Source organism: Protopterus annectens, chromosome 8.part0 (assembly GCF_019279795.1).
Source record: "Protopterus annectens isolate FY-2018-M chromosome 8.part0, PAN1.0, whole genome shotgun sequence".
Classification (NCBI taxonomy): Eukaryota; Metazoa; Chordata; order Ceratodontiformes; family Protopteridae; genus Protopterus; species Protopterus annectens.
Window position 1 is genome coordinate 556,153,195 of NC_056741.1, and position 20,910 is coordinate 556,174,104.

General features: G+C 44.6%; 1 protein-coding gene across 2 annotated transcripts in view; it reads left to right on the forward strand.

The window, feature by feature from the left end:
• The window catches only part of ENSA (endosulfine alpha), a 494,566-nt gene that overhangs the window by 301,759 nt on the left and 171,897 nt on the right, over positions 1–20,910 (forward strand). For both annotated transcript variants that reach the window (XM_044080058.1, XM_044080059.1), the window contains exon 2: positions 14,888–15,013. In XM_044080058.1, coding sequence (XP_043935993.1) covers positions 14,888–15,013 — 126 coding nt within the window. The remainder of the gene's footprint in view (positions 1–14,887; positions 15,014–20,910) is intronic.

A 20,910-nucleotide genomic window follows, 5' to 3' on the forward strand; every position in this document is an offset into this window, starting at 1 on the left:
GTTAATGTGATCTTGTTTTCTTGCTTTCATTCCTTCTTCCCAGAATACATTTAAAGTCCTCTTTATTTGACTCCTGCTAGACATAAGGAAGTGGTGCTGTTTTCTCATGCCATTAATACCGAATGGCAGGGCTGTGAAGCACTGTCATCTAAACACACCTTCTGTAACAGAGACGCTTCTATGTTTACTTGACTGAGCTTCATTTATGTGTCTTTCAGAGCTTGTTCTATGTTATAAATAGCTGTTAGCTACTTGCAGCAAAAGAAAGTAGATAAGTAACAGGTTTTTGTAAGAGGAGTCTTTTGTAGTCCTAAAAGATTTGACAGCCCCCCACATACACACACACACTCTCATGACGAGGTGTGAAAACTGTCACTGCAGTAAGTGATCCTTGCTATACATTTACAAGTGACAAGTAGTAGGACTCTAAACTTAGTCTGTCTGCTACTTCCCAATGCCTTCAGTGGGAGGATTTTTTTCTCTCATGAATGATGCAGAATTAAAATACAATTTATTAGTTCCTCAATTATTTCTGTCATGTTCACCCTTCTTTTTTTTTCTATTTCCTGTTTATTTATACTTTGGTAACCCGGAAAGTGAACTGGTTCCAGGACCCTTTTCAGAGCCACGACTTGGGCTACATTGGCAAAGATGTTAACAAGTATTAAATGCACTTAGCAATACAAAGAAAAAAATACTGAAATAAAGACATTGACCAGTACTGCATATGCAACACACAACCAATGTATGACAAAGTAAATCATTGAGCAACATTTACTAGAATGTATACATTAATAATGCTTAACTATACTGTGTTGTTTATAATAAGTAATTCACTGTATGCATACATATAGGTTCATAGGTTGATACTAGGCTATCTTCCCTAGGGCATTTATAAGCCTAGCCAGAGTGTGTTGGGCTTTCGCCACCCTTTTAGATTAGTTGACTGTGCCTCTGTGTAGTAGGTCACAGAAGGTAGCCCTTTTAAGGTTAGTTTACAGTACCTCTATCAAGCAGGGACACAGAAGAGATCCCAGGGGTAAACTTACGATCTCCCATCCACTCGTCAAGATTTCTCTTGAAGAGGGTCCGTGAGGGGCTCTGCCTAACATGGATTGGGATTTTGTTCCAGAGTGAGGGGAGCCTCTGGGATATGAATGTGTCCCTCCAGCATGTATATAGAGAGAGAGTGTGTGTGCATGTGTATAAAGTACATGTGTACAAAAGCATATGAGTGTGTGTGGATTTGAACACTGTTAAGGCCTTCTGATTTCCTTTTCTTAATGTTTTTAATGCAAGGGCACATAGTAAATGTTAAAGTAAATTCATCTGTATATTATGGTTGCCATCAATTGTCACATTCCCTTTGTGGACTACAAAATGCTCATGCAGGTAGGTGCGAGCATGAATGGGCGTGCCTTCTTTGAAGGTTAGGTGTCGGGCTGGCAACTCGGCACCGTAAAAATCCACTGCCAGTCATTAGCGGGCCAGAGTTCCACTGTGGCGACCCCTAACCAGGAAAAGCCGAAAGACATTACTTTTACTCTAACAATGTAAGGACTGACTCAGTCAGTGGGAATCTCTTATAGTGGATCTGCATGTACCAGATAAGCATCCCTCTCTGGCAGGAAGTAAAAAAAAAAAAGCATGAGACCTTTTTATGAACAGTATCAGTGCACCTAGTTGATAGGGTTGTCACCTGACACTCTTTCTTCAGTTCTGGCCTGTGTGTTTGGGGGGGTGGGGTGCTTGAAAATGATAAGTGCATTGATACTTTACAAGAAAAATATTTTCTGACTTTTCTCTGAATGTCATAGAATTCTTTGATACTACATTTAAGTTATCTTAACATGTAAACTATTATAAATAACGTTTAAAGCTTCGCATTTCAATACTGTGTTGCTGCTTATGTAGACTTGTCAGAAAAGTTGACAGTTGCCTTTAAAATCCTGTCTGATCTGATTGCTTTATTTTGCTATGAAAGGGGAGTGTTAAGTTCTTCCTCCCGTCTGCAGTAAAAACAGTGGAAAACAGTTCCACAGCTTTCTGTATTTTTTTTTATCAGCTGCTGTGTTCCTGACATTAGCAGGATTAATTGCCCATCTAAGACTGACAGCAGTAACTGACAGGGTAAACTACAGATTTAACTGTGTCTGTGATATGTCATGCAGGTGGAGACAAATTTCTCTGCAAAGTATGTGGGAAGTTGAATTTAAAAAAAAAAATAGGTGGGCTTTCTTTTCCTTTGACTCCAAAGCAAGGAAATAAAAGATGTTCTTCATTCCACATTGCTGCAGTCCTAACTATTGGGTAGTCCGCTGTCCAGTCGGCCCGAATACCAGAGTATATGGCTGACGTCGGTCAGGGCGCATTAGACTGACGTCAGTACGTCAGGGTACTAATGCGCATGACCGACGTCATATCCTCAGTCTTTTTTGCCGCATGGTCCGATGCAGAAGCAGTTTTGCGAGTGCAGGTTGGCGTTCTGAAATTTTCTGAAGTCGGAGTTTCAGACCGAATCAGAGTTGGCTAAGTACCCCGTTGGGGAACATTTTGGTTTTCTTGCCTCAGTATTCAACCGGATGTCAGAAAAAGTGAATAACTGTATTTCTTGTGGGAAACAGATACCTCATAGGGATTACCATACCTTGTGTATACCTTGTTTAGGGCCTGAGCACGACGTTGTTGGATGCCGCTCTTGTGCTAGGTTTAACAAACGCACTATTAAGAGAAGGTTAGACTGTGCCAGGTTAGTGTTTGGGAAGCGTTGCAATTATAAAATGCCGTCGGATGCTCCGACGCCCGCTTCGTCCAAGAAGCGCAAGGACAAAACAACGAAGCCTAGGGTTGATGAACCGGCAGTCCCGGACGCCGGTTCTTTAGAAGGCTCAGTGGAGCCAGAGGTTTTGCCAGGAGTTTCTTTGGAGTCTCAGGCAGAGACTTTACTGTTACAGGATGTGCCTTCTCAGGAGGTAGGCCAGGCTGAGGGGGCTTCTCAGGTAACTGTTCTTTCCTCTCTTCCCAAGGTAGTTAGAGCCTCTCCTTCTGTTTCCAAAACTTCTTTGAGAGGTAGGCCAAGTTTAGCTTCAGTGGGGGTTTCTCCTAGCACTTCAGGTTCTGTGCCTAAGAAACATATGCTTAAAATGGCAGAAGATTTGATTACTATGATTAGAGGTTCTATGCCCCCTCCTGATAAGAGGCCTAGGGTGGAACCTGAGTTTGATAGTTTTGAACAGTGTTCAGAGGCTTCTGAGTCTTCTCGGAAGATTTGCAGGAGTTTCCTCCTTATTCTGATTCTGATGTGGATGATTCCACTCCTACAGCTTCTCCTCCTGAGGATTTCTCATTTTCAGAGACTCTGCATTCCATGAGGGAGCACTTTAAATGGGAAGGCCAGGATTACTCTGATTCAGGAAAAGGCTTAGGGAATTCTTGTTTTACCCCAGCATTGGCCCTTAGCTATACCTCCTGTGTTGAATGTGGTGGAAGATGTTTTTGCAGAGGCTTCCCTGAACCCTGATTCTTTGCCTCCTGCTCCTGTTAAACCTGATAGGTACTATAGGGTGCCTGAAGCTCATAAGTATCTTTTAAGAGTCCTAGGGCAGACCCGAAACTGTTTCTCAGGGACCTAAAGGTGTTAAGGCCTCTGTGGTTAAAAACCCTGTTCCCACTGATAAAGAGGCAAGGGCTTTGGATAGATGGGGAAAGAAAGTGTATACTTCTTCCACTTTAGCCATGAGGCGTTGAATTGTCAGTTTCACATGCTAAAATATCAAAATTATCTCCTTTCACAACTGAAATCTAAGGTGGATGCTTTGGCGGAAGGTATTGAGTGTAAAGAGTTGCTGGATTTAGTTCATGTGTCTGAACAAGTGGGTAAGCATTCTTTGCAATGTGGTTTTGATGCTGTACAGGCCTCCTCGAGGGTGGCTGCCACTAGTTCTGTTCTTCGCAGGCATGCCTGGTTGAGGGATCAGAATTTAGCTGAGCATGTTAAGACAAGGATTTTGGATGCTCCTTTACAGTCTGATGTGTTGTTTGGTTCGCCTGTGGAAGCAGTTTTAAAGAAAATGGAGGACAAAGCTAAGTCTATGCAAACTGTTAAAGATTTTTGCAGGTGCAGCCACCAAGTTTAGTAGAAATTGGCCTACTAAGGGATGGGCATATCCTGCTTATGATTCCCAGTCTAGGGGTAGGTCTAGACGTGGTAGGGGCAGAGCTCAAGGTTCTTTTAGGCCTAGAACAGGAGTTCACCTGCTCAGACTTCTGGTGAGGGCAGGGGTCAGTCCTTTCGTAAACAGACCCAATGACCTGCCTTTTCAGCTGCCAGTAGATTCTCGCCTGGCAGCTCCTTTGGGAGGAAGACTGTCTCTTTTCAAAGAAAATTGGGATTTAATTACTCAAGACAGATGGGTGTTGGATATCATTCACCACGGTTACAGGTTTTATTTCCATACATTGCCCCTTTCAAAGGCATGCCAGACGTTCCTCCTCCACAAAGGAAAGAGGCTCACAAGCAAATTTCTCTGTTACTACAAATAGGGGCCATTCAGCCAGTCCCTGTATCAGAAAGGGGCCTAGGATTTTATTCTCGCCTGTTCCTAGTACCAAAGAAGGGGAACACGTGGAGGCCAATTTTGGATTTATCTATCCTCAACACTTATCTGGACATTCCCAAGTTCAAGATGTTGACGTTACAACAGCTTTTACCTCTGCTGGGCAAAGATCACTGGATGGTAACTTTAGATCTCAAGGAAGCTTACCTTCATGTGCCTATAAGACTAAGTTGCAGGAAGTATCTGCGTTTCGAGCTGGAAATTCTCATTATCAGTTCTCTGCATTGCCCTTTGGCTTATCTACTGCCCAGAGTATTCACAAAGGTTCTGGCTCCAGTGATAGCTTACTTCAGGCTAAAAGGAATTCAAATCTATCCTTACTTGGACGACTGCCTGATTCTGGCTCAAGAAAAGGAAGACCTTCTACAGCATCTGGAATATGTTATAGCAGTGCTAAGATGCCTAGGGTATTCTGTGAACGAAATAAAGTCCAGTCTAGTACCCTCTCAAGACATGTGCTTTCTGGGTGTGAGACTGAATACAGCAGCCCAGATGGCCTTTTTAACCCCGGACAAACAAAAGAGTCTATCCCTTTACTTCCATCAACTATCTCATCAGTCCGTGCTGACTGCAAGGACAGTCCTTCAAGCATTAGGGTTCATGGCATCTTGTATTCTGGTGCTTCCCAATGCCAAACTGCATATGAGGAAGCTGCAATGGTATCTCAAAAATGTATGGACACAGCACTGCCAGGACTTGGACACTGTCATTCAAATAATACCTTGCCTTCAAAAAGAATTTTTGTGGTGGGCTCAGGAATGTCACCTAAACAAGGGACTCTCTGTGACCCGGCCAGAGGCGAGTCAGATTTTAACGACAGATGCCTCGGACATTGCTTGGGGAGCTCATCTAAATGGACAGTGGATACAAGACAAGTGGCCTGCCAGACTACAGCATCTACATATCAACATGAAGGAGATGTTAGCAGTCCAGTTTGCATTAATGGCTTTCAAGGAGTTACTTCTTCCAGGGCAGGTGTTGATTCTAACAGACAACACAACTGTCATGTGGTACATCAACAAACAAGGGGGAACACATTCTTATCCTCTATGCAGGCAAGCAATGATTTTATGGGAGACTGCGCTCAGCTTGCAACTAACTCTTCAGGCAAGGTTTCTGCCGGAGCACAGAACTCCTTAGCAGATGTGTTAAGCAGACAAATCATGGATCCCCACGAGTGGAAACTGGATCTTCATGTATTTCAGAAATTGACAGTGTCATGGGGAACTCCAGACATAGATCTGTTCGCTTCTCCACTAAACCACCAGCTGCCAAAGTTTTGCACAAAGGGGTTTCATCACACAGCTTGGAAAGTGGATGCTCTTTCTTTCAGTTGGAAAAATCTTCATGTGTATGCCTTTCCACCTCTGCCTCTTCTTCCAAAGGTGCTCTTAAAGGTCAGACAAGACAAGCCAAGGATGATTTTAATAGCTCCAGATTGGCCTCGGCAACACTGGTACCCACTACTAAGGAGTCTGGTAAGGAAGCCTCCATGGCCTTTACCTTTGATTCCACATCTGTTATCTCAAAAGGACGGTCATCTGCTCATTGTCAAGCTTCACTCTCTTCATCTAACAGCCTGGCATATTCTGTGTTGAAACACAGCAGGTCTCAACTTCCTCAACAAGTTTTAAATGTGATTATGGAAGCTAGAAGACCTAGTACAAGGAAAGTGTACGCAGAAAAATGGAAGAGATTTTTATTTTGGAGTACAGCAAAGAATTTGGAGATTTCTGAGCCTAATTTGAGTGTGGCTCTTCAATATCTTACTGAGTTATTGGACAAAGGTTTGTCCTTCTCTTCCATTAAGATTCATGCTGCAGCAATTTCAGCTCACTATGATTGTGACCCACCATTGTTTTCGCATCCTTTGTTCAAGCAGTTTCTTAGAGGGCAAAGAATATAAGACCCCCACGTGAGCTCCTACTCCTGCTTGGGATCTCAATTTTGTGTTGGAAAAACTTACTCTACAACCTTTTGAGCCTGCGGCTACTGCTGAATTGAAATACTTGTCATGGAAGACTGCTTTTCTGTTGGCTATTACCTCTGCAAGAAGGGTGTCTGAGTTGCAGGCCCTTATGGCAGTAGAGCCCTTTTTGATTTTCCATAAGGATAGGGTATCATTACGTACTAATCCTTCCTTTATGCCTAAGGTGGTTTCTAGTGTGGCTTTAAACCAAACTATTCATTTACCTACTTTTTATGCAGACCCCCAAAATAAAGGGGAAAAGATTTTGCACACTTTAGATGTACACAGGCAATTGCGTTATTATTTAAGCAGGACTAAGGATTTTAGGCAGTCTCAGCAGTTGTTTGTTTCTTTTGCTTTGAGTTCGCAGGGCAAGCCTGTGTCAAAACAAACTATTTCTAGGTGGATTGGGTTTTGCATTGCATTTTGTTATTCCCATCATGGCAAGGAGATTCCAGCTGGGATTAGACCTCATTCCACTAGGGCCACTGCCACTTCCACAGCTTTTCTAAGGGGGGTGGCAACTAAGGATATTTTGGAGGCAGCTACTTGGAGTTCAGTGCATACTTTCTCTAAGCATTATCACCTTCCTCTCTACTCTAAGTCTAGGGCTGGTTTTGCCACAGCTATTTTGCAAGGCATGTTGTCAGCTCCTGCTTCTTTATGATTTGCCAGCCTCCCTTACCTCTGCTTTGGGATTCTACCCAATAGTTAGGACTGCAGCAATGTGGAATGAAGAACATAGTACAGTTTTGTACCTACCATAAATGTAGATGTTCGAGGATCCACATTGCTGCAGTCCAATTTACCCTCCCTCCTTCCCCTCTGTGTTTAGGGGTGGTTGTGTAGGTGAGGTTATATGCTGATATTTTTGTATATATTTTTGTATATATTGTACATATTTTTGGTGCAGGTATATTGGGCCTTGTCTTTTTAGGGTCTTCTGACATCTGGGGCAAGAAAAGACTGAGGATATGACGTCGGTCATGCGCATTAGTACACTGACGTCAGTCTAATGCGCCCTGACCGACGTCAGCCATATACTCTGGTATTCTGGCCGACTGGACAGCGGACTACCCAATAGTTAGGACTGCAGCAATGTGGATCCTCGAACATCTACATTTATGGTAGGTACAAAACTGTACTTTTTAAAAGGTACAATCAGGTTTCTGGTACCCACACAATAATGGAACCATATTGTTGGGAGAAAAGAAACCTGAAGATTGAGTTTAACTGTAAGAGAGGGTGGAGTTTTCCTTTGTGTACTTCCTTTTTTATACTGTTGCGCATGAACTCCTGAACTGTTTAGTGTATGAACTACATCGCTGTTCTTGTTTTTTTTTTCCGGTTCTCCTGTTCGATTCTCGGCTGGAGTGCCTTCTGTGTGGAGTCTGCATGTCCTCCCCACGGGTCGAGTGGCCTCCAAAAGACATGCGTGAATGGGTGTTCCTTTGCTGAAGGTTGGATGTTGGGCTGGCAACTCGGCACCATAAAAATCTACTGCCAGTCATTAGCGGACTGGAGTTCCGCTGTGGCAACCCCTAACCGGGAAAAGCCAAAAAGACAAATAACAACATCCTGCAGTAATTTACCAAAGATAACCGTATTGCTGCTTGTACATTTTCACTTTTTCCTTTGTTTTCTTAGTATCACTGTATACCCAGTTCTTATTTAAACTGGGAAATATTTACAGGAACGTGGCAGAGGAAGTATCTGTTAGAGCGCAGCAGTAATGACACAACTGATGCAGTCGTTCATTTTTGTGTCTTTATAAAAGCTATTAAATGCCAGATTGACCCTAAGTTGCTGTTGCTTTCATTGTAAACAGTGGACCAGCCAGTCAGCTATCTATCCTCCACTTCATATTCCATTTTTAATCGAGATGTCCTTCAAGGATGCATCTGCAGTCCTTACAAATGGGTTGTCCTGTCGTCAGGCAGCCCTTCGGTCGGCCGGATTCCAAAGTCTGGGTCTGGCCTCGGCTGGTGTCGCACTTCACCCGACGTCATAGCTGCAGTTATTCGGGTATAAAGGCATCAGCCGACGCCATTTTCCCCAGTCTTTCTTGCCGCGTGGCGCCCGAAGCAGAAGCTGTTCGCAAGTGCCGGTCGGTCAGAACCAGAGATTACTACCGAATACTACTACCGAAGACTTCTAAAAAGCTAAGTACCCTGTTGGGGACTCTTTCTTGCCTCAGCCGATGTCAGAAAAAGTGAATAACTGTTTAACTTGTGGGAAACAAATACCTCATAAAGATTTCCACTCTTACTGCTTACCTTGTTTAGGCCCAGACCACGACATAGCAGCTTGTCTAGCCTGTGCTTCTTTTAACCGGCGGACGCTTAGACGTCGGTCGGAATTCGCTGAGGAGTTTTTCGGCTCCGATTTTGCTTATATTATGCCGTCGGATCCTCCGACTACGCAAATATCTAAAAAGCGCAAGGAAAAGGACCGACACTCGCGGTCCGCGGTTTCGGCCGAAACCGCGGTTAAGCAAACCGCGGGTGTCTCGGTTTCGGCTGAAACCGAGCAAGCGGTTCTTCCTTCAGCCGAAAACTTACCTTCTACCGAGGCCTCTTCCAACCTGGTGGAATCGGCTTCTGAAATCCCTCCTGCTGTTGCAGTTTCTCAGGAATTATCTGACACAATTCCCTTGGATATTTCAACCCCTGCACATGGAGCTGCTAGGCCACCTGCAGCTATGTCCATTAAGGCCTTTGCCAGGGCTAAAGCAGCGAAAACTACTAAATCTGTGCCTGCTAGGACCCCCCCTCTCACAGGCCTAGCTCTAGTTCACAAATGCTTAGTTTAGCAGAGGATCTCATTTCTTTAATCCGGGGATCCCAACCTCAACCAGACAGGGCCTCTCACCCACCTCCAGAGAAGAGGCCTAGAGCAGAGCCCCCTGAGCCAGTTTCTACAGATGATTCCTCTGCTGATTCAAATGACACAGACCCTCCAGAGGCTCCTTTCTCCCCTTATGAAGACTCTGATGCTGAAGAGTCCATCCCTTCTGCCTCTCCGCCTGAGGAATTTTCCTTTGGGGAAACCTTGCATGCTATGAGGGAACAATTTCAGTGGCAGGGCCAGGATTTTCCAGACTCCAGAAAAAGGCTTAGAACCTTTCTGCATTTACCACAACATAGGCCTTTAGCCATACCTCCAGTTCTTTCTGTTGTAGATGATGCATTTAATGATGCTTGTACTGCTCCTGATTCTCTACCTCCGGCCCCTGCTAAGCCCGATAGGTACTACAGGGTCCCGGACACGCATTATCATTTGTATAAGGCTCCTTTTGCAGATCCCGAGACTATCTCCCAAGGACCTAAGGCTGTAGCAGCTACCTCTGCCAAAAAACCCCTCCCCTCTGAAAGGGAATCCAGGTCATTAGAGAGATGGGGTAAGAAAGTTTACACTTCTGCTACTCTTACAGCTAGGGCCTTGAACTGTCAATTTCACATGATCCAGTATCAAGAATTTATGCTAGACCATTTAACCAAAAAACTGTCCTCGGATGAACCATTAGACAAAAAATCTGTTCAGGAAATGTTACATAACATTCAGCAAGTCAGTAACCATTCCTTAAAATGCGGCTATGATGCACTGGAGGCTTCCTTTAGATCAGCCATGACTGGCACAGTTATCAGAAGGCATGCATGGTTAAAAGAACAGGCCTTACCAGACCATGTCAAATCAAAACTATTAGATGCTCCCATGGATAAGATCAATTTGTTTGGCTCTCCTGCACAACAGGTGCTGAAGAAGATGGAAGAGAAGGCAAAATCTGTCCAAACAGTGAAAGATTTCTTACAGGTCCAACCTCCAAGGTTTAGCAGGAATTGGCCCTCCAAGAATTGGTCCTTTCCAGACTCCTCCAGAGCTCAGAGAGGCAGGAATAGGCGTTCAAGAGGCAGAAGCCAATCCAGGGGTGCCTACAGGGGACGCCAGTGGCAGGGTAACAACCAGCGAGGTACAGCCACAGACACAGCCACCACCGCAACTACAGGACAATCACAGTGACTTGGCTCTGGCACCGCCTACCAGGGAACAACTAGAAGCACCCTTAGGCGGAAAACTAGCCTTATTTTCAACAAATTGGCATTACATCACAAGAGACAAGTGGATTTTGCAGACAATAGACCAAGGTTACAGGTTTCACTTCCATACTCTACCAGGGAAGAGAGGAATGCCAAACCTACCTCCAAATCAAAAGGCAGAAGCTCTAAAACAAATATCTCAATTATTAAAGATGAGAGCTGTGGAAAAGGTACCATCTATGGAGCAAGGAAAGGGATTTTACTCCAGACTCTTCTTGGTACCAAGAAAAGAGAGCAAATGGAGACCTATTCTCGACCTGTCCGCTTTAAACACATTTCTCATTGTTCCAAAATTCAAAATGCTGACTCTACAGCAGCTTCTTCCCATGCTGGGCAAGGAGTCTTGGCTGGTAACTCTAGATCTCAAGGAGGCATACCTGCACGTCCCCATACGACCAAATTGCAGAAGATACCTCAGATTTCTTGCAGGATCAGAGCATTATCAATTCTCAGCATTGCCCTTTGGCTTATCTACTGCGCCCAGAGTGTTCACGAAATGCGTGGCATCAGTAATTGCTCATTGCAGGCTTCAGGGAATCCAAATATACCCCTACCTGGACGACTGCCTGATACAAGCGGACAACAAAAACAAGCTAGCAGAAGACTTGAAAAGGGTCGTTTACCTACTGCAAGCACTGGGATACACAGTCAATATAAAAAAGTCAAGGCTGACACCATCCCAAAGGATAACCTTTTTGGGTGCAGAGCTGGACACATCAAAACAAATGGCATTCCTAACAGTAGAAAAACAGGAACAACTACCTCTCTACTTCTTGGCATTAACAAAGCAGAACCATCTAACAGCAAGAAAAGTCCTGCAAGCCTTGGGCTTCATGGCATCCTGCATAATATTGGTTCCACATGCCAGACTGCATATGAGAAAGTTACAGTGGTACTTAAGGAATTTATGGTCTCAACACAAGCACAGCCTAGAAACTCAAATTCCAATAATTCCATGCCTGAAGCAAGAATTCCTATGGTGGGCTCAGGCCTGTCAATCAAACACAGGATTGCCCTTCCACAGCACACAACCAAGCCAAACCATCACGACGGACGCCTCAGATCTCGGTTGGGGGGCCCACATGCTGGACATGTGCATTCAAGGTTTATGGACTCCAGACCAGCTGCACCTACACATAAATCTAAAGGAAATGCTGGCAGTAAAACTGGCAATTCAGACATTCAGACCATTTCTCCAACAAGGTCAATTGATGATAAGGACAGACAACACCACAGTTATGTGGTACATCAACAAACAGGGAGGCACACATTCGTACCCTCTATGCCAGATGGCACTGGACCTCTGGAATGTGGCCCTGAGCTACAACATTCAGTTACAAGCCATTTTTGTACCAGGAAAAGAAAACATTCTAGCAGACATATTAAGCAGGACTACCACGGATGCCCACGAATGGATGCTGCATCCGGACATCTTCAAAACCATAACAAGAAAATGGGGACTCCCAGAAATAGACTTATTTGCATCCCCACGCAATCACCAGCTAAAGAAATTCTGCACAAGGACGTACCACCCACTTGCTTGGACGGTGGACTCCCTATCTTTCAGTTGGAAAAACCTGACAGCATATGCATTCCCACCACTTCCTTTGATGCACAAGGTGCTTTTGAAGATCAAAGAGGACCGTCCAAGGATCATTCTGATAGCTCCAGACTGGCCAAGGCAACATTGGTACCCATTACTGAGGAGCATGTCTCGGGAACAAATATGGCCCCTACCCCTGGTTCCCTTGCTGTTAACACAAAACAACTACAACATCCTGCATCCAAACCTGAAAACGCTGCAGCTGACTGCCTGGAACATTGCATAAGGCCAATTAACCCAAATTTATCCCAAAGGGTTAAAGACATTATCCTGGAGGCTCGCAGACCCTCAACAAGGAAAAATTATTCAGCAAAATGGAAAAGATATCTCCTTCGGAGTACTGCAAAAGGAGAAGATGCGTCACTGGTAAACATAGCCAACATCCTGGAATACTTGGCAGAGCTCTTCCACAAAGGCCTGTCCTATTCTTCCATTAAGATTCATGCATCAGCTATTTCAGCAGAATACGACTTGGATCCTCCAGTCTTCTCACATCCTCTGCTCAGGCAGTTTCTGAGAGGAATTAAAAATGTAAAACCTCCTAGGAAGCCACCATTGCCAGCATAGGACTTGAACTTTGTGCTAGAAAAATTGACACTTCCTCCTTTTGAACCAGCAGCAACAGCAGAGTTACAATACTTATCATGGAAAACTGCTTTCCTGCTGGCAATCACTTCAGCAAGAAGGGTATCTGAGCTACAGGCATTAATGGCAGTACAACCCTTTCTGATCTTTCATCAAGATAGAGTGTCCATGAGAACAAATCCTACTTTTATGCCTAAGGTGGTCTCCAGAGTATCTTTAAATCAGGCTATCCACCTACCTACATTCTTCCCCAACCCACAGAACAGGGGAGAAAGTCTTTTGCATACCTTGGATGTACATAGACAATTACGCTACTACCTGGACAGGACCAAAGGCAATAGAAAAACTGACCAGCTACTGGTAGCATATGCAACAGGGATGGAAGGAAAAGCAATTTCAAAACAGACAATCTCAAAGTGGATAGGAAATTGCATTAGATTTTGTTACTCCTACCATGGAAAGAAAACTCCAGAAAACATCAGGCCTCACTCTACAAGGGCTACAGCCACTACCACAGCTTTCCTACGAGGAGTGGCTACCAAGGACATTTTAGAGGCTGCTACTTGGAGCTCCGTGCATACATTTGCCAAGCATTATAATTTACCTTTATACTCTAGATCCCGAGCAGGGTTTGCCACTGCTGTTTTGTAAGGGATCTTAACTACACCATAACTTATTTTTTGCCTCCTCCCCCAGTTTGGCTAAGGTATTCTACCCATTTGTAAGGACTGCAGATGCATCCTTGAAGGACATAGTACAGTTTTGTACCTACCATAAATGTAGATGTCCGATAGGAATGCATCTGCAGTCAGGATTACCCACCCGCCTTCCCCTCTGTGGTACTCCTAGGGTATTTGCCTATCTTATAGCTAGCTGGGGGAATCTATTATGGTGTATTTGTTTGTATATATGTACATACATGCTTATTTTTTGTGTTTGCTCTCTACTATTTGGAATCATTGGCATTTATCCAAATTTAGCCTTCCAAGAGGGCACCTGGCATCAGGGGCAAGAAACACTGAGGAAAATGGCGTCGGCTGATGCCTTTATACCCGAAGAACTGCAGCTATGACGTCGGGTGAAGTGCGACACCAGCCGAGGCCAGACCCAGACTTTGGAATCCGGCCGACCGAAGGGCTGCCTGACGACAGGACAACCCATTTGTAAGGACTGCAAATGCATTCCTATCGGACATCTACATTTATGGTAGGTACAAAACTGTACTTTCTGCATCCTGGATATATTTGTGAGAATGTGAGTGCTAATGATGGGACCTCTTGACCAATGACACACTCTGTGAGTCTGATTTCTCATAAGTTTTTACACTGTGTGACTGAACCAGCTAAGGGGTGAAATTGGAGGCATCTCTGCTCAAAGCAAATCTGCCCCAGCTGATGCTATATTCTTCAAATGGGAGTGCTTTGTTGAAAGCATGGCATTTGATGGGGTATGGCTGCAGTTTTATTTATTTATTTAACCTTTGTTTACCGGGAAAGTCCAATTTGGAACAAAGCCAGTTTTCATCAGAGTCCTGACTCCAGACGCATGTCTTTATAATGTGGAAGAAACCCCACACAAACGCAGGGAGGACATGCAGACTTTGCAAAGAAGGCACCCCAGCCGAGAATCCAACCAGATAACCTCTTGCTGTGAGGTGACAATGCAAACAGTGTGCCTTCCAGTTGGAAGATTATGCTTTTTCAGTTTGAAATGGCCGATTGTAAGTGAAAACTTGGATTTGAGACATGTTTGGAAATGTTAGCCAGTCTACACAAATTTATTCATCCTTTTGCTAGCCTGTTGGTTTCCTTCTTAGCACAGTGCTCCAATAGCCACGTGTTACCATCCTAAACTGTAAACTACTACAAGCGGACTCCACATCCTTTTGTTTTGCCATTGATAATGTGTCATCTTCCTTTTATACTTCCATTGAATACTTCTGGCTAAGAAAATATATTTGTGTTTGTCTAATCAAGTTTTAGCAAAGTTATGTTATGCATATACATTTATGTTTCAGGACTCTCAGGAGAAGGAGGCTGTTACACCGGAAAAGGCAGAGGAAGCAAAGCTGAAGGCCAAGTATCCCAACTTGGGACAGAAACCAGGCGGGTCTGAATTCCTGATGAAAAGATTACAAAAGGGGGTAAGGATAGGGCATTTATAAGTAGTTAGAGAAAAGTGCAATGCCAGCTATTGCTGATTGTATACCGAAAAATGACTTTGTTTACTGAAGATATGGCAGTGGTATTTTGACTTGCGGATGCACTGCAGAGCGGCTGCGCTTTTTCGATAGCAGCATTTGAATGCAGGCAGGCAGGACACCTTATCAAGCCATGTGCTTTTATCCCTTTTTTTTCTTTCCTTCAAACAGTAAGGTAATATGAATTAAACCACTTTAAGATGGAAATAGCTGCAGACCTGTGGGGGTTTGAGTCAGATAAACACTAATGGTAATTCCTTTTTTTATGCGTGCTTACTTTTTATTTCTTTCATCTATCCCAGACATCTTTAAAAGCAGTTTATTGACATATAACATCACTGCATTTGGCAGATGTTCTTCGTGTTTCACTGTTGCAGTCATTACATTTGGTTTATCTGCTTGCAGGTAGCCCTCAGTATGCTGATTGTCAAAGTCTTGAGTCCTGCGTCGGTTGCTGTCTCATCTTCCATGACTTCAGGTAGTCAAGGGTATAAAGCATGCAGCTGACGCCATTACATCAGTATTTCTTGCCATGTGGTGCCTGAAGCAGAAGCAGTTCGCAAATTACAGTCGGCCAACTCCTGAAAATTTTGTTTTCGAATTTCAGATCTGAAGTCTTCAACTAAGCGAAGTACCCCATTGGAGATCCTTTTTCTTGCTCTAAACTGATATCAGTAAAAGTTAACAATTGTATTTATTGTGGAAAGCAAATACCTCGTAAAGATTTTCATTTGTACTGCATTCCTTGCTTAGGCCCAGACCGCGACGTACCTCGCTTATTCAAACCTCGAACTATTCATTTTCACATCTAAATTTTTTGGTACAGGGTTCAATTATCTAGAAATGGCTTAGGTAAGTCACCCGACTACTGACATTCCGAAAAAACGCAAAGCTAAAGACAGAGACAGACCACATAGGTCCAAAGCTGCCGACAACGCTTCTCCTAAGCTAGTCGCCAGTTCGCCAGTACTCAGTGAGGCACTTTCGCAGCCCCTGACACCCACTAATTCAGATTCGCAGGCCTCTACTGAGACCCATTCGGAGTCCAGTATGCCGCAAGATGCTTCTTTGACTGTGGAACCTGCGGATGTCTCTACCTTGGATGGGTCCGGAGCCGCTGTGCAGCCACCGGCTCCTGAGGGTGTATTCAGGCCTACTGACTTGCATATTAAACCGACACTATCTTCTTCTTCAAGGCCTAAAACTCAATCCATGCCTAGAAAACAGACTCCCAGACCGCATGGCCAGGCCCTATGCCTAAAAAACAAATAAGAACGGCTGAAGACCTTATTACTCTAATCAGGGGAAGCCACCCTTCTCCCTCTAAGAGACCTAGAACTGATTTTCCTTCTGGTTCTTCTGATCAGGATTCTGAAATTTCTGTTTTCTCTTAAGACCAGGAGTTGCCCTTATCTACCTATGAGGAGTCTGATGCAGAGGACTCCATTCCCTCTGCTTCCCCTCCAGAGGATTTCTCATTTGGTGAAACCGTGCATACTCTTAGGGAACATTTCCACTGGGAAAGTCAGGATTAGTCTGACTCCAAAAAGAGGCTTAGGGAATTCTTACTCCTCCCTCAGCACAGGCCTTTAGCTGTCCCTCCTGTACTGGACATTGTAGATGATGCCTTCTCGGAATCTAGCCTGGCTCCTGACTCTCTACCTCCAGCTCCCAGAAAACCTGACAGGTGTTAACAGGGTACCTGACTCTCTCAACTTCTTCTTTAAGATTCCTACTGTGGATCCTGAGACCATTTCACAGGGACCAAAGGTATTAAGGCTACTACTGCCAAAAACCCTACCCCCTCTGATAGAGATTCCAGGGCCCTGGACAAATGGGGTAAGAAGGTATACACTTCTGCAACTTTGGCTATTAGGCTTTAAACTGCCAGTTTCATGTTAAAGTATCAGCAGCATATTATTGGATTGCTTAAACAGAAAATTATGTTGATTCTTGACTGTGCTGAAAATAAAGAATTACAGGATTTAATGCATTCTGCTGAACAAGTTGGAAAACTTAATTTGCAATGTGGTTTTGATTCATTAGAGGCATCTTGCAGGGCTGCTGTCACTGGGTCTGTACATAGAAGGTATGCTTGGCTTAAGAAGTCTTTGCCAGATCATGTTAAAGCTAAATTACTGGATGCTCCCTTAAACCAAGACTGCCTGTTTGGCAACAAAGCAGAAGAAGTACTTAAAAAGATGGAGGAAAAAGCTAAATCTATGCAAACTGTTAACAATTTCCTGCAAGTACAGCCTCCCAGATTTAGTAGGCATTGGCCCTCTAAGAATTGTTCCTTCCTGCCTCTTCCAGGCCTTTTCAGTCCAAACCCAGAACCAGCAGAGGACACCCAGGCTTCAGTCCCAAGGTACTCACAAGCCTAAGCAGTGGGGGGGGGGTCCCACTTCCAAAGCAGGGATTAGTAAGCCTCCCCCCTATGGCAAACTGTCTCAATGACTTAACTTTAAACCTTCCAAGCCCTGCTCCAACTGACTGTTCCATTAGGGGAAAGATTGCTTTACAAGGGCCTTTCCTTTTCCTCCATCAAAATTCATGCCTCAGCCATTTCAGCTCATTACAATACAGAACCACCCCTCTTTTCACATTCACTGCTGAAGCAATTCCTCAGAGGGGCAAAAACTAAGACCACCTAGGAGAGCCCCTACTCCAGCCTGGGACCTTAACTTTGTATTGGAAAAGCTCACACTACCTCCCTTTGTGCCAGCTGCAAATGCAGAGTTGAAATTCCTTTCTTGGAAAACAGCCTTCCTTCTAGCCATCACTTCAGCAAGAAGGGTGTCCGAATTACAGGCCCTCATGGCAATGGAGCCTTTCGTCATCTTTCATGCGGACAGGGTGTCCCTCAGGACCAATCCCTTCTTCATGCCCAAGGTGGTATCTAGCGTGGCCCTTAATCAGTCCATTCATTTGTCAACCTTTTCTAATCCACAGAACAAAGGGGAACAAATACTGCACTCCTTGGATGTACACAGACAACTTAGATTTTACTTGGACAGGACTAAGCCTCTCAGGAAATCTGAACAGCTGCTGGTTGCATTTGCTACAGGGGCAGAGGGGAAGGCCATTTCAAAGCAAACCATTTCTAAGTGGATCGGCCTTTTCATTCATTTCTGCTATAAGCACCATGGAAAACCTACCCCACAGGGGATAAAACCACATTCCACCAGGGCTGCATCTACCTCTACAGCCTTTCTCAGAGATGTCCCTACCAGGGGCATCCTAGAAGCTGCTACCTGGAGTTCTGTACATACCTTCACCAAGCATTACCACTTGCCAATTTTTTCTAAATCCAGAGCTGGCTTTGCCACTGCAGTCTTGCAGGGCCTTATAGATGGTCCTAATGCTATGTAATTATCTCCTCCCATCCTTAACTTTGGGAATCTACCCAAATGTGATGACTGCAGAAGTGAAGCACGAAGAACATAGTACAGTTGTGTACACTTACCATAAATGTAGATGTTAGAGTGTATTCACTGTTGCAGTCCTGGTTACCCTCCCTCCAACCCCCTGGCTTCTATTGACTATACCTCTATTCTTGTTTACTGTGCTTAAAGCTTTTTGGTGTATTTGCTTTCTTGTTGGAGGTGTAACCTTGTATCTAATTGCTTCCCATTATGGGGGCACCTGACATCTGGGGCAAGAAAAACTGATGTAATTGCGTCTGCTGTATGCTTTATACCCCTGACTACCTGACGTCATGGAAGATGAGAGAGCAACCGATGCAGGACCCAAGACTTTGATAATCAGGCCGACTGAGGGCTACTGCAAGCAGAAAACCCCAATGTGATGACTGCAACAATGAATACACTTGAACATCTACATTTATGGTAAGTGTACACAACTGTACTTTCATTATCCCACCACCTTCTGCATGAAATATTTTTTATTAGACTAAATTGTTGCAGTTTTGTACTTCGTTTATTTCCTTCTGTGTCCTTATTCCCCCCCACACCATGCACGTATGCATGCACACAAAACACACGCACCTTTATACGTGTGTGCCTACGTGTCATATATATATATATATATATATATATATATATATATATATATATATATATATGGGTAGATATAGATATATAGATGGATAGATATAAATATATTTACGTTTGTATATATGTTTTCCTTCCTTCAAAATACCTTGTAGAATAGTTCTCATCTTCTCCTCCCCTAAGCCATTTTTTTCTTGATGTCCTTCAAGGATGCATCTGCAGTCCTTACATATGGGTTGTCCTGCCTCAGGCAGTTCTTCGGTCGGCCGGATTCCAAAGTCTGGGTCCGGCGTCGGCTGATGTCGCCCTTTTCCCCGACGTCAGAGCGCCTGGGGTATAAAAGCGTCAGCCGACGCCATCTTCCTCAGTCTTTCTTGCCGCGAGGTGCCCGAAGCAGAAGCAGTTCGCAACTGCCGGTCGGCCAGCTCCTGTGATTTCAGCTACCAAAGTCTTCAAAAAAGCTAAGTACCCCGTTGGGGACTCTTTCTTGCCTCAGCCGATGTCAGATCAAACGGCTAAAGTTAATAATTGTTTATCTTGTGGGAAACAAATACCTCATAAGGATTTCCACTCTTACTGCTTACCCTGCCTAGGCCCAGACCATGACGTCTCGGCCTGTTCAGCCTGTGCTTCCTTCAATAAACGCACTCTTGGGCGTCGGGCAGAGTTTGCAGAGGAATTTTTTGGGAAAATTTCTGCTATGTCATGCCGTCGGAGCTTCCGACAGCTCATTTACCCAAAAAACGAAAGGATAAGGACCGACACACGCGGTCCGCGGTTTCGGCCGACTCCACGCCCAGGCCTACCGCGAGTGCCTCGGTCTCTGCTGAAGCCGAATCTTTACCGCTTCTGACCGACAACACCGCACAGCGGTAACTTCGGTACTGGAGGCCATCACTGGGTCGGTCATAGAATTTCCGTCTGAAACCGGTGTTCAGGAAATATCTGACACCATTTCTGTTGATAAAGCTACTCCAGCACGTGGGGCAGCCAGGCCTCCTGTATCCATGTCCATTAAGGCCTTTACACGGGCTAAAGCTGCTAAACAGCCAAAATCTCTCCCTCCCAAGGCTATTCCTCAGGGATCCACTACCGGTTCACAAATTTTAAGTTTGGCTGAGGACCTTATTTCCTTAATCAGGGGCTCTCAGCCACATCCAGACAGGGGCTCTCAACCACCTCCAGGCAAAAGGCCCAGGGTTGAGCAGACAGATCCCCAGTCTTCTGATGAGGCCTCAGATGACTCTGCCCTTTCAGACTACCAGGAGGAGGCCCTCCCGGCCTACGAGGATTCTGATGCAGAGGAATCTATTCCCTCGGCTTCCCCCCCTGAAGAGTTTTCTTTTGGGGAGACCCTTCACTCCATGAGAGAGCATTTCAAATGGCAAGGCCAGGAATTCTCTGATTCCAGGAAGAGGTTAAGGACTTTTTTACATTTACCTCAGCATAGACCTTTGGCTATTCCCCCTGTTTTAAATGTTATAGAAGATGTGTACTCCCCTGACTCCCTTCCTCTGGCTCCTGTCAAACCTGACAGGTACTACAGAGTCCCGGACTCACATCTATACCTTTACAAGGGCCACTCTGCTGACCCAGAAACTATTTCCCAGGGCCCTAAAGGGGTTACAACCACCACTGCCAAGAATCCACTTCCTTCTGAAAGGGAATCCAGGGCTTTAGAGAGATGGGGTAAAAAAGTGTATACTTCTTCCACTCTTTCTATGAGAGCATTAAATTGTCAATTCCATATGATACAGTATCAAGAGTATCTGTTAGATGAATTGCATAAAAAACTATCCTCGCCTGAACCCCTAGACCGCAAGGCGC